This window comes from Onychomys torridus, chromosome 7 (assembly GCF_903995425.1).
Source record: "Onychomys torridus chromosome 7, mOncTor1.1, whole genome shotgun sequence".
NCBI classification, from domain to species: domain Eukaryota; kingdom Metazoa; phylum Chordata; class Mammalia; order Rodentia; family Cricetidae; genus Onychomys; species Onychomys torridus.
Window position 1 is genome coordinate 45694069 of NC_050449.1, and position 14909 is coordinate 45708977.

The window sequence follows — 14909 nt, forward strand, 5'->3', positions numbered from 1 at the left end:
CATAAACCTTGGCACTGCTAACCACAGAAGCCTCCTAAAGCAGTACATTGCTATTTGCCACACTTTTCCATTAGCTTTGCTCATGGGCCTACAAATCAACTATTGAAAAGTTAAAGCCATAATAGTTCCCTCAGATATTACTACTGAGAATAAAATAGTGTATTTTAAAACATCCCTAAAGAATCATTTGATTTGCAAAAAATCCAACAATGACTAGTTTGTTTTATTAATAGTCATTTAACTGAAATTCAGAACATATAAATTATACATGTTAGCTAGCTGACTAAACTTTATTGCAAGTCTGTTTAAGTAATATAGTTTTAAAGTAATACTTTGATGAAAACTGAGAAAATAACATGGTCCACAATTAGAAATTCAAAGCAAATGGGAGGTTAAACCAGCGTCTAATAAATTCATCAATTCATTTATTTGCATGCCTGTCATGAGAAAGAGATATGCTAAGTGACCCAGACAGGTTACATAGGTGAATATAGCTCCTTAAAGTGTCTGTGTCTGTCTGTCTGTCTGTCTGTCTTTCTCTCTCTCTCTCTCTCTCTCTCTCTCTCTCTCTCTCTCTCTCGTGTGTGTGTGTGTGTGTGTGTGTGTGTGTGTGTGTGTGTGTGTGTCTTGTGCACGTGCACATGCAACCTTTTGGGGAATCAATGGAACATATGTTAAAAACTCTTGGATATAGTTCAATGGTAGATTGCTTGCCTAGCATGCATAAGGCCCTAGATTCAATTCTTGCACAGAAAAAAAAAAAATCAAAGTGTGCATACTTCAGAAGAGATGACATATGTTTGGTAGGAAAGGATTAAACTACAGAAACATTTCTTTTTTAAGGGGATGGTAGGAAGGGATAGGAATAGTTTCAAAAGAAGGAGTCACCTGTCCCTCCTCCCTTTTTGAGGTGGGGACAGGAACCTTAGAGGAGTATCTCAGCAATTAAAGGTGAGGACCTGCACACCTGTGTCTGAATGGATGCACGCATGAATGGGACTAACTGAACGAGTACCCCAAAAAGAGGGGCATCAGTGAAGGGGGTTAAACTTGACTGTCAGGAAAGCAATGGCCCCTGTGATCCTTTGCCAGTCCACCCTCAATTCTGTACTTCTCTCAAGGTTCTGGGAGTTGCAGGGGCGGAACCAACTGGGAGTGGAGAGTGAGGCAAGGAAGGCCTGACAGGGAATCCAGGCTTCAGGAGACAAGGTTAAGTGCGGTGAGGCGCTTGCTCCGCCTCCTTTCCTTGCCCTTCTCTAATCTCTCAGCACTTCAGATACTCAGGTGTCATGTTGCCATCTACCAGCCCACAGCCACCTTCCTTACCCCTGCCGTGATCTTTCCTACCAAAAATCAAAACTCCCAAAGAAAGGTCAGTGAGCGTTAGGATACTTGCACGATTTAAAGAACTAGGCATTTAAGTGTGAAGGCTTCTTGAGATACAGCAGAGTAACAAGAACAGCTTACTAAACCACATCTTAGGGCTGCTCCTGGTGTCTGGACCTCCTTGGTTCTCTGAATCCCCCTTCCTCTGTATTAGTGGGGGTGGGGCTGGAATAGAAGTAGCTTATCTCAGTCTCTTGTGGAAGAAATCTGAACCCATTATGTAAAAAATTAAAGGGCATTCACTAAGGAATACAGGGTTAGAGTTTGCTAGCTGCATTTCTCACTTCTACAAGTTTTTAGCCCACTGGAGTTTGGTAAAGAATGCCTAAAGACTATGGGGGAAACAATAATTTGGTAAATGAATGCGTCTGGAAGGAACCAGTATTTGTAAAGTGAGTAGCTGAGCATTTTACTTTACCTTCTAACTTTATCTTTTAACGAGATAACAAATGTAACAAACTGAGTAAGAGGCTATTCCATATTGAACATATAGTCACATATAACATTCTAATCACTTTACTCATAAAATACATTTTCATAGCATGTAATTTTTTTAATTGGGGCATCACATTAACATTCAGAAGTTTTGCATTTTGGAGCTTTCTGATTTCAAATTACAGGATGCCCACAGTACCCTATTACGTATAATGAGAAGCTGTTCATAGTAAAGGATGATAGCTGAGGCTTGAGTGCTTCAGTGTATGCACAGCATCAGTCCTTCCCAACAGTCATCTCACATGGTCACATCATGACAACCTGTTATTGTCACCGTTTGGGAGGCAGGAAAGTGACTCAGGGAAATGAAAAAGAAACTTGTCCCCAGTCACATGCATACCATACAGCAGTACAACAGGGGGGCAGGCTCGGTCTCTCTGACTACAAAATGAGCTTGTGGCACTAAGGCCACTTACGTCTAGCCAATCAACAAGGCCGTGTGAAGACTCCAGGCAAACAATGATGGGTGCCTACAAACGAGTATTCCTACGCTAAACAGTGTACTAAACAGTGTAACTTCTCTAGAGGTCAGCTGCTGTGAACACAGATCAGAAAATGGTTTAAAAGACAGGCTGGGGAGATGATTCAGCAGTTAAGAGACCCGAGCTCAGTTTCCAGCACTCACCAGGTGACCCACAACTGCCTCCAACTCCAGCTCTAGGGCATTTTGGTGTTCTCATCTGGCCTCTGAAGACACCTATACACTTGTGTGTATACACTCACACAAACACACACAGTTAAAAATAACAAAAATAAAAAGAAATTCATATGTAGCACACTTTGGGCACAGAACCGTATACAAGACATTTGTCCCACAATTGTATTATGGGGAACTGATTAGAATCTATGTGTCCACACGCCTTTAATCTCAATACCAACCATAGAAGACCTGGAGGTCTGTACAAACAGGCAGTGACGAGGAGGTCATGTTGCTGGGTTTACAACCAATGAGAAAACAGAACAGAAAGTCTATAAAAAAGACAGGACACACAGAAGTAGCTCTCTTGCGGAGAGGAAAGACAGCAGAAGGAGAGTGAAGGGTAAGGCTCTCAGCTACTGCTCTGACCTCTTGGTTTTTAACTCTGGAAAAAAAAAAAAAAAAAGAATCTATGTGTCCAGAAATGTATCCATTTCCTTCAGGCTTTCCTAGTAGTAGTGTACAGTTTTTCATAATAGGCCACAGTAATCTCTTTATTTTGTGTTATCAGTTGTAATGTTTCTTTTTTCATTTCTAATCTTATTTGACTCTTTTTTAAAAATCAAACTGCAATATTTGAATGTTCAATATCATCCAGGCAATAAAAATAATCCCTGAAAGCAGTGGTTCTCAACCTTCCTAATACTGTGACCCTTTAATACAGTTCCTCATGTTATGGTGACTCCAAAGAGAAAATTATTTTTTTCAGAAAATTATTTTTGTTGCTACTTCATAATTGTAATTTTGCTAGTGTTATGAATCATAATGTAAATATCTATGTTTTCTGATGATCTTAGGTGACCCCTGTAAAAGGGTCATTCTATCAACAAATGGGTCGTGACCCACAGGTTGAGAACCTCTCTGCCTTATAGATGTATTTAATGACATGAGAAAATTCTTGTAAAGAGCAAGAAACAAAATTTCAGTGTTTATACATTTTTAAAAGGATGTGCTCATACTGATTAAATGGATTTTAAAATGAAAATAAGGACACTAACATTTTAATCATCTCTAGGGGAGAACTACAGGTGTTTTCATAATTAGTTTACACCTTTTATATGTTTTACAAATATGATAAAATATGCCAAAATATTAAACTGAAAACTTAAGTTTAAGAGATAGGTTGAAGTGGTAAATTAATAATAATAATAATAATAATAATAACATTATTATTATTATTATTATTATTATTATTATAATTATAGAAATGTAGTTTAGAGAACACTCCTCTTAGCTGGGCAGTGGTGGCTCACGACTTTAATCCCAGCACTCAGGAGGCAAAGACAGGTGAATCTTAGTGAGTTCAAGGCCAGCCTAGTATACAGAGTGAGTTCCAGGACAGCCAGGACTGTTTCAGAGAGAAACCCTGTCTTGAAAAACCAAAAACAACAACAAAAAAACCCACTCCTCTTTATTTGAGACAATGTTCCCTATGTATGTAACCTTGCTAATTTAACTGACTTAGAACTCTTGACTTCTGTGTTACTCAAGGCACTTTTGTCTTAGCAAAAACAGTAATAATATATTTCATCTAAATAAACCATTTCAAGATTTTTATGGCTGTACTAGTTAGTCATCTTAAAATTAAGTACTTCATAAGATCAACTCAGGCCAAAGAAAATGACACAAATATTTTAAAAGGGTAAGTTACATGAGATGGCTTCAATTATATGAGCAAACCATTCAATGTATGAATGTAAGTGTATGAAACAATAAAAATAAATTCTGAAGTAAAAGCCAAGATCTGAAACAGACTAAATCACAGAATAGGATAAAAGTAAGCCCACGTAATTTTGAATAGGAAATGAGTACAGATGACTAAGAACAAAAACTAATTTTAGCTTCATCCTAAAAGACATAAAGTAATAGAGGTAAAGGATATTTTAAAACCCAGAAATATAAGCTTATATATTTCTATCAATAAAAGCTTGATTTTTACAGAAGTTTTACATCTGGCAACTTCAATTATTCTCAATACAACTAAGAGCCAGGGATTAAGTAGAAAGCAAAATAAATAAATAAAACCTCCTATCTGAGTGGGGCGGCGGCGGCGGCAGTGGTGCACGCCTTTAATCCCAGCACTCGGGAGGCAGAGCCAGGCGGATCTCTGTGAGTTTGAGGCCAGCCTGGGCTACCAAGTGAGTTCCAGGAAAGGCGCAAAGCTACACAGAGAAACCCTGTCTCAAAAAACCTAAAAGAATGTAGATTAAAAGATTTTAATTAATTTAAATTACAAGAGCTCATTAGAAACAAGCCCAAGCTATTGGCCAAGCTTTCATAATTAATAGTAAGTCTCAATGTTGTGAGCTGGCTGGTGGGCAGAGAAAGACTCAATACACACATGCCATAAAATGCTGTGGGGACTGGAAGACAACCTGTGAGAGTTGGTTCTCTGCCTTGACTGTGAGGGTTCTTGATGCAGGACATCAGTCTTGGAGGAAGCAAGCACCTTTGCAACCAAGCCATCTCACCTGCCCTCATTTATTATTTTGTATCAGTAAAAGCAAGCCTACAAAATCGACAGTGTTTCATGGGTAGAAACAAATAAAATTTAGATTCTTACTTAGGATGAGAGCCAGTAAATGACAGGGCTAGAGTGAGCCTTTTCCATACAATATGAATCTTCATTCCTTAACCTGTACTATTGGAAGTCTCTACCAAATGTGTCCAAACTTCTGACACACTAACACACAACATATTTGCAGGGCTAGAGAACTACACAATGAAGTTACCAAAAATAATGCAAAACAAATAAAATCTCACTTGAAGCAAGTCTACAGTGTTGTATTGGTCTCCATTCTTAGCCATTCTGGGTCTCATGTAGGTAGCAGGTGGGACACACCCTCTAGGCCTTCTAACACTGACTCTTTTGGTATAAGGTTAGCTTGCTATCATTTAGTTTCACAATGCAGAACTGATATCATTTGCAAATTAGAGAAAGTGAGTGACAATATTACTAAGGAGTAACTACTAACAAATAGAGAAGACAGTATCACTGATGTAGTCAACATAATTAATTCTTCACACTTCCCACATCTAACACAATCTGCATAGCTACTTAAAGAGTGATTCTCTGTCAACTGGACCAAAATTCTTAACACCTCTAGTTAAGTGTTCATGGGAGGTCACAGGACAACCTGTAGAGATAGTTCTCTCCTTCCACCTTGTGGAAGGAATCAAATTCAGGTTGTCAGGCTTGGCAGCAAGTACTACCAGCTGAGCCATCTCGCCAGCCCAACTGTCAAACATTTTTCAAGTTACTCTTTAATTAAAGCATGATGAAATCAGCCTTCTTACTCTGTTAGTGGGTTTACAAATCAATGCAACGTGATCAAAATGTATTCTTTTCAATCATTATATTTAGAAATATATTCTTAAACCACAGACATTGAAAACTGAGATATTCAATCAAACCATCACGATACTGAAATTTTAGGAAAACACAAATGTCTGAGAGCAGGAGGATGATTACATAAAATAACATTGTTAGAAAGAAAATATTTGAAATGTTGTTAATACAGTAAGTAAAACCTTGATGCACATTATTATAGGAACTGGAAGGAGGGAGGATTCAACTCCTTAAATAATATTACTCCAAGTATGAGAAAGTGTTCTGCCTTCTTAAAAACAAACTCCCAAGGATGATGCTATAGTACTGGTTTCGCCTTCACTATAATATGCAGGGTAACATACTAGGTTACAGAGGCTTCAATACTGTCTTAGCAAGGATGCAGAGTGGCTAGGCTGGAAACTCTCACTCTGTCAGTGTTAACTACAGTTGAATGCTGCAGGCCTGTGAGGCTTATCAGTACTTAAAAGCAGTAAGTTGTTTTGGAGTAACTGGTACACTAAAGGTCAGACACCAGGCTCTCAACAGTGGAAGGCTAAACCTGGAATCCTCCTTCAATATTCAGTGTTCACTCATTTGTTACTGTCCTTCCAAATAGAAACTATCCCACGTGACTCCCACATGCCCCAGACAAGCCACTCTGCTTCCCTCCAGCCTTCTAGGACATGACTCTCAGTACTAGCTACTTGAACCTAATTTTGAGGCCTTACACAGAATCTGAATTTTACACTTCTTCAATCACAGTACTTAGGGACTTACATTAAGTATTATGTCCTATCTGTTAGTAAGAAGTCCTCTAGAGGTTAGGGCCCTTACTTCACACCTCAATAATTATTTAACAATGAAACAACTTCCAATGAGCAATAACTGGCAGATCAGTTTATTACTTTACAGTCTAAAAAGAATTTTTAAAAATTCCCTCAACATCTTTCTTTAAAAATCAGAATGAAAGAACTCTTCTAAGCTTAGATAGAAAACAAATCACCGAGCAGGTGTCCACAGCAACACTTTTAGTCATATACAGTAGTCAGATGCAAGGACCATTGAGCTCTGCCAGAAGGACAGCAAGGCAATTCAATTTCCGACTAGAAAACATGTTTTCAAGATACATTTTCTATTAACTATTTGGGCTCCAATTTGGCAGTTGTAGCCCACTAAAACATCTCCAAAGAAGCCCAAAATATAAAACAGGATATTTTTATTGTGATCATCTAAAAAAAAAAAAGGTAAAGGGAAATGACTAATAAAAGCTCCCTTCAGCACATAAACATTCCAAATTTCTATTTCCCATCCTTTAATATTTTCCATTACATTGAAATAGCCCCATTAGACTCCCATTATTAAATATAAGTTAAAAATATTGCTCTCTTGGTTGTCATTCAAACTGGGTTATGGGATGCAAATCAGTGGTAGAAAACCTAGCACGCAGGGTCCAGAGTTCAACCCCAAATATCACAAAGAAAAGAAAATGCTCATTTATTTTGTTTATAATGTTTTCTGGTTTTGTTTTGTTGCTAGTTTGGAGACAAGGATGCACACTTTATAGCCCTAGCTGGCCTAGAACTTGCCATGAAGAGCAGCCAGGCCTAAAACTCAGAGATCTGTCTGCTTCTGCCTCCCAAATGCTGGGATTAGAGGCGTGTGTCCCCTTCTTAATGGTCAGATAGTAGAAGAATTGCAACTTACTTTGAAAGTAAAAGCAATTCTTTAAAGAAAAACATTTAAACATGGATTCAGATGAAAAAAAAAGATCATTTTGATGTCTTTATGGTACCTTCAAGCAGACAGATAAGGGATAATGAACTGCAAGGAGAGATGTGAACAGAAGGTATCTGAAAGATGCCCGGTCCTGGGCTTAGACCAACATTAAGATTGGTTTTTAATAAATCTTTAGTGAAGCTATCTATTCCAAAGATCAGAGACACCAAGATTAAGAAATGGTAAGCAAAATTAATTATACATGTAAGAGACTAAATAAACTTAAGTCATGCCCTTTACCCATGATTTTGTTTGATACAGCCTCCTATCCAGCCCTGGCTAGCCTCGAACTTGGAATCCTGTTGCTTCAGATGAGTGTCGGGATCACCGGCCTGTGCTGTGTCCCACTGCTCCTAGCTGGGGTCTTTTAATAGGTCTTGGAAAGTCAAAATAAATAAATAAATAAAGTGTTTGAGGCATGTCTCCTGCTTTCTGTTTATATTTGAAGTAGAGAATGAAAATCTCAGTAAGGAAATGAGTGAAGAACTGTACAACTTTCTCACATTTTTAAATATACAACGCTTAGGCCCAATTATCTCTTCATCTATTCTAAGGCGGTTTAAAAAAGAAGAAGAAGAAATCTGAATCAATAAGCGTCTGATGCAGCTGGAGATACTCCAAGACAGTCTTGCAACCAATAGGAGAACTTTCTCTAAACGTGGATTACAGTTTCATCTCTTTATCACAAAACTGAGAACACAACCCCCACCTCGGAGTGTTAACGGATACCCTAAGCAGCAGGAAGCCCAGTTAGAGTAATCAGGACTGGGAAGCAACCGCTGTTTGTAAGGACTTTAAGGGACAGTAAAGGATGAAAACAGTTTAGGGCAGAAAAGCGGAATTCATTTCTCCAAGTTAAGTAACACCTTGTCGCAGGGAGTTAAAAAACGAGCCTAGCTGAAATGGATGCGGGCTTTGGGCGGGAGGCTGAGGAGGGGGGGACCACCGGGACCAAGGGTGAAGGGTTTGCCCTAGGACCCGCCGGAGGACCGGTGGAAGGAAGGAGGGCTAATGAAAGCGAATGGCGGGGGGCTGGATGGAGATGCCGGGTGATGAAGCCTCACCCCACCGGCGGTGCGCGAGGCTCTGAGCGGCAGGATCACAGCGGTGGGTCCGTTTCCCTCGGCGGCGCCCGGGCCCGCCTCCATGTTCGCTGGCGGTGGCCCTCGGGCGGGCGGGCGGGAGCCACTGGACCGGCGTTCTAGGCCGCCGGGCCCGGCTTCACCTCGCCCGAATTCCCCGCGGGGCCGGCGCCGCCCGCGGGCAGGATGCGCTCGGCTTTCCCGCTCGGCATTCCCGAGCGGCGGGCGCTGGGCCACTCGACCTCGGGTGTGAGCCGCCTGGGCCTTGGAGTTCCCTGAGCTCGGCCGCTCCGGCCCCGGCCCCGGCCCCGGCCCCGGCCCCTACCCCGGCGGATCCTGCGCTGGGCGCTCGGGCGCGGCCTCCCCGCCCCGCGGGCCTCCCGGCGCCGACTGGCTCGGGTGCATGGCTCACTGAGGACGGCGAGGAAGGCGACCGCGGCCACCCCCGCCCTGCTCACACCCCGCGGGCCGCCGCGCCACCCACCTGCAGTGTCTTCTCCGCAGCCATCACGACATGCTCTGGAAGCCGGGCTGGCCGCGGGCCCCCTCCGCCAGGCGGCCACCTCTCGCCTCAGCGCCGGGCCGCCGCGGCCGCCGCTAGGGCTCGGGCCGAGCGGGACGCTCCCCCATGCCGCCGGCCCGCCCGCCCGCTGGGCGGACCGCACGCCAGGGCCGCGGCTCTCAGGCGTCCCGGGGCTCCGCCGCCCGCCGCCGCCGCCGCCGCCGCGCTCCTCGCTCGCCCGCTCGCTCGCCCGCCCGCCCCGAGCCGCTGCAGCCGCCGCGTGCCGCGTTCCTCCCCTCCGCTCTCCTGCCTTCCTTCGCCGCCACTGGAGCGGAGCTTGGCAAACCAGCACCTGCTGCTGGAGAACGCCGAGAACTGAAACAGGAAACCCGAAGCCAAGGGGGGGAAACCCGGGAGGCGTGGAGAAGGGTGAGGGGAGCTGTTGGAACCTGTCGGGCTCTACCCGAGCCTCCTCCCTACCCGCGATTTCCCCTCCTGGCCCAACCCTGGGGTCTCGGATCCCTCGTCTCCACTCCCCGATTTTGCCCCGGACGGTGCCTCTTGAACTGGCCACATCATCTCCACCCTGCACCAGCTCGGATTATGCTCTGAGCAGTCAAGGAAATCGCATTGCTTTCTCAGGGCATGTTCCTTGTTGTTGACTTATTATTAATACCCTGAAATGGGGGGGGGGGGGTGTCAAACAAAACACCACACCCTGCATAATAAAACTAGTAAGGGAATTTAAGCAAATGAAGTTGTAGGGATTTCACCCTTTGGGAAGGACTTCCTTCAGCTAGGGAACTGGCTTTGCTGGAAATGGCAATCACTTCGGAATTGAGGTTAAACCCAAGATAAGCTCAGCTCTCTTTGGGCTGGGAGCAGGCAGACCTGTGCACCGAAATGGACACGTGTGAATAGCTCTGAGCTCTGTTTCAGAGAAGTGAACAACACCTAGCACAATCTAGGTCAACTCCCATCATCTCATTCATCTGCTTATGGAAATGTTATCAGGAGTCTCACTTCTTGACCTTGCTGGATGCATCTAATTCTGGAACAGAAGGAAAGACACTAATGGACCTTGTGCTACCATCAGTGGTTTCCTTATCTCATGAAATTGCACTATAGCCAGGTGAGCTAGGTATTATGACCCAGTTTATCGCTAGACAATCCAAGTTCTAACATTTTATACAGCTTCAATAGAAGAAAGATCCCCATGTGTTACATACAAAGCACGTGTTTGACTCAGGACTGGCCTTTGGCGCCTTTGATTACACCTTTCACCTTTATAGAATTGTTTCTTGCCTTTCTGAACTGTTTTCAATAGGACACAGATCATTTAAGTCTGGATCTTGGGCTACTTAATGTCCTAGCATTCATGATGTTTATTGAAGCTCAAACTGTATAGTTTAATGTTTCTTTTCTTTTTACAAAAATGAAATTTGCCTTCGTGGCTCAGTAGAACAGCACACCTTGCCCCATTGCATCTGCTGCACTTTAAGTTTTGAAGAGGTCCCAACTGAAAGCAACCTTCCCAGGATGCCCGTGGACATTCTCAGCCTGGGAGAAGAAAGCAGAATGTCCTCGCTCATTCTCCACTTTCAGCAGACCAGTCTTGGGGACTATTCAATACGATGGCAGACAGGAGGTTGGCGTCGGTGGTCCACAGTTTTAGTATCACATTGCAGACCCCAGGAAGTCGAGCAATCTGCTCTCTGCAGCAGGTCAGATTTTTGGCAGGAAAGTTAGAATACTCTGGGAAGGCAGCCCCTGTACACTGGGCCAAACCCACAGGTATCTCTGGAACAGGACTAAGAGGGCGGCAGGGACTTGGAAGGAATTTGGCTGGCAGACAACAGTCAGTCCCAGCCACTATGACATGACTTTAGTGACACCAGGAAGTCTCTCCATTCTACAGTGTTCTGCCCACATAGCCTTCCTCTTGCCCTGTGCCCTGCAACTGACTCGGCTAAGTTCCAAGATCAGGGCACTCTTTTGAGTGCTTTGGAGATAAGGTGAACATTATTTGTAAAAGCTACTATTTTTTGGATGATTACGAAATTCCAAATACTAGTCTTCGAATGTGCTTTCTTGTATAATGCCCACAAAACCCACATAGAGGGCTACCTGCCATAATCTCCCATTTTGCAGACGAGAAAACCGAGACCGGGATTACAGTCATCAGATAATCAAGAGGACAAGGTCTACAGTTTAGACAGTTCAACTCTAGAATTAAGACCTATTATAGGAATAAGATGCAATAACTGCCCTCAATCACATTGTTATTTAGCTGAGGAGATACGAACACCCAAAGATGACCCTGAACTTTGAAAAGGGAACTCTGAGGCAGATTATGATGGGTGAACAGTAGTCTCATGAGTATGGAGATAACAATCTCATTCAAGGACAGCATTAATGAAGAGCCAGGGAAGCCTGGGGAACAGAGATTCAAAGAAAAGGCTAGAGAGGGCAGAAGGGCAGAACCATAGAGACATGTGAGGGCAGAAAGGGGGAGAAAGGAGGCATGGAAGAGAGACGAAAGGAGAGAGATGCAGGTAGTAGATATTTGGTTCCGGAACAGCCTACAAACCAGTGGAGAATCTGTGACAGGTTTAAGAAATGGGATTTGGAAAATGTCTTATTTTAGGAAGACAAGGCTGGTGTATTGATGGGATGCTTGGAAGGCAATGGAAAGCAAATTTTGAAGCTCATGGTAGAACAACCTGAAGGAATGATGCAAACAGTAAGGTGAGAGAGGAAAGGAAGAAACATGGTATTGTGTGACTTAAAACAGAGAGACCCCGTGGATATCTGGAAATACACTCCACGGAGAGATGGGGTTGAGAAAGGGGAGCCAGCAGTCAAATGAGTGTAATGGGAAACCTGATGTAAAGGCAGTGTAGGGTGAAAGGAACAACTTCTGAAATTCAGATCATTTGCTTTTACCTGTGCATTTGAGATAATCCCGGGTTCTGCAAGTAGGAATGGCTTAATGTTATCTAAAAATGGCCGATAGTTTAGTAGAGGCACTTAGCTGCTAATAAGAGAAAAAAATACGAAAATCTAAAAGGGTTTCCATTGCAAAGTAATCAGGTACGATGAGACATTTTTGTAAAACAGCATTGAAAGAAAATTTCTAATAAAAATAAACTTTCTGTGGCTCCGAGTTAAATGGGCTTTCTGCAATCCCACTTACATCATCTTCTTTACCCCAGGCTATACTTCCTTGTAAGGAAAGAGAAATAAACAAAACAGTTTCACGGGTTCAGAGGAAGTTCGAATATTGAAAGGAAACATCACTTAATCTGAAGCCACTTGTCATTTGGGTGAGATCAGGGATCAAATCCTACTTGTCTGATAGTAAGGCTTCACCAAGCATCAGGCGAGGACAGCACCTTCTTCCTATCAGTTCTGGGGAGCAAAGCTGTATTTCAGTCATAAAATCAAGCCTGGACCTTGAATCACAACTTGGAATTGAATATAGTTGCAGAACTCAAAAGGCCATATCTGTACAGCAACCAGCTCTTGGAACAGCATTGCTAGTTGATAAAAATGCCATAGGAAGGATGTGTGAGGGCTGTACTTCTCCCTCCTAAAACAGTAGGTAGACTGTCACACACCTAGGTTTATGCTTGAACCATAAAAGGCACAATTTTAGATGCCTGCCCCATGCCACCATGGCTTGCCTTCGTCAAGAATTTCCGACATGCAGTGGTGGCTCCCACCTTTAATCCCAGCACTAAGGAAGCCAGCACTCAGGAGGCAGAGGCAGAGGCAGGCGAATCTCTGTGAGTTCAAGGCCAGTCTGGTCTACAGAACGAGATCCAGGACAGGCACCAAAACTACACAGAGAAAGCCTGTCTCAAAAACAACCAACTAATAATAATAATAATAATAATAATAATAATAATTATTATTATTATTTCCATTAGCTCCCTACCTTACATAAGAGCTCCAGAGGCTTCTAGCAGTTAGCTGTCAGGGTCAAAATGGCCACACATTCTTGGCAAATCTTTCCACTATACTCAAAGGTTTCCCAGTGGTATCTTGGGGCTTTTCTTACAGGTCATTTATGGACCTGTAGCTACACATGGAGATGCAAGAGTTACTTCTTAGCACTCTGAAGTCTCTTCCTCACGTCTCCCCCATTTCTGCCAACCATTCCTACCTTAGCTGGAACGATGTTAGCAGTTCCTTCAGTGTGCCTTTGTCTTCGGCTCCTGAGTCAAAATTGCTTTCCTCTGGTGAAGGGCTTCGTTCACAGCTTCTGTATCCTTTATAATGTTCTGTAATTCCAACAGCCTATAAATGAAACCTGGCTTCATTCACCAGCATTACTGCAGAAGAACTATTTACTTAGCACATGCCCTGTGTAAGACACACAGGGCGATACAGCATACTCTTGCCCAGTGAGTCTCTGGGGCGGCTGCAGTTGCTTATTAATGCTGTGTTCTTAGAGAAGGAAACTGGAAGACACAAGATACGTGCTGTTGACCAATCCCAGGACTTCTTTTTTTTTCTGATGGGTAACCACAAGCTTCCATAGCAGCAGTGTGACTGTTTCCTCCAGCATTTGAGAGAGGCCATCAGGGAGCCACAGGAGCAAAGTTGTCTGTACGCCAATGTCATAGCCATGTGCTGACTTTCTCCCCGAGCCTGGAATGGCAGCATCACACAGGGGACCTGAGAACAACAGAAATATGGTGACTGTGATTGTGATGCCTCTGCCATTTACACTACTCAGAAGTTTCGGAGGATTTCTTCAGAGTTGGGATTTCAAATGAACTAAAACCTCTTCCTTACCTCAATAGTCCTCCACTCTCTGAAAAGGAAACTGGTACTTAGAATTGTAAACATGCAAAATCAGGCTAACTGAAAACAGGCTAGAGTCTAAGGTCACATTCAAAGACCGTTACTTAGCATTATTTGCAATGGTTAAGAAAAAACAGTCAGTTTAAATGCACACAAATGGGAGACTATTTAAATTAACATACTTTTCCCATTCATGGGTCCTACATGCAGCAGTTAGAGTTGCTTTGTGTCTATGGAATAAACTTCAAGATACATTGTTTACTGAAAAGTGAAGGTAGAGCTGCTTAGCTTCTGAGTGAAGGAAAGTCTATGATTACATAAGCACATGGCATCTCTGATGAGCACACAACAAACTCTCGGACTTGGTTGTCTATGGGCACAAAGGAGTGAAAAATTGGAAAGAAAGGATAAAAGAGATTTTGTTGCTGTTCTGTATACTCATGGTTTTTGAATTTTAAATTGTATGTAGGAATTCACCTTTCAAAAACACTGTTTAAAAGGAAGTTTTTTTTTATTGATAATGTGTCTTTTTGTCAATACATTTCTGTTGAAATCCATACCTAGTCAGGTGTTTTTAAAGTAATAGAAATAATTCCAACTTTACACATGGCTGATAGGAATGCAAATTAAAGTAGTCACTGTGGAAATCAGCATAGAGGTTCCTCAAAAAACTAAAAATAGAACTACTAGATGGCAAAGGTCTTTCGCCACCCAAAGAAATGAAATCAACACATTATAGAAATACTGATGTACTCGCAGAACTATCCACAATAACCTAGATATAGAATCAGCCTAGGTGCCAGTCAACAGATGAAATGATTAAAAAAA

General features: G+C 42.8%; 1 protein-coding gene across 1 annotated transcript in view; it reads right to left on the reverse strand.

Moving 5' to 3' along the window:
* Zc3h12c (zinc finger CCCH-type containing 12C) overlaps window positions 1–9876 on the reverse strand; it is a 59668-nt gene extending 49792 nt beyond the window's left edge. The window contains exon 1 of the mRNA XM_036192922.1: window positions 9252–9876. Coding sequence (XP_036048815.1) covers window positions 9252–9275 — 24 coding nt within the window. The 5' untranslated portion in view covers window positions 9276–9876. The remainder of the gene's footprint in view (window positions 1–9251) is intronic.
* Window positions 9877–14909: the final 5033 nt, after the last annotated feature.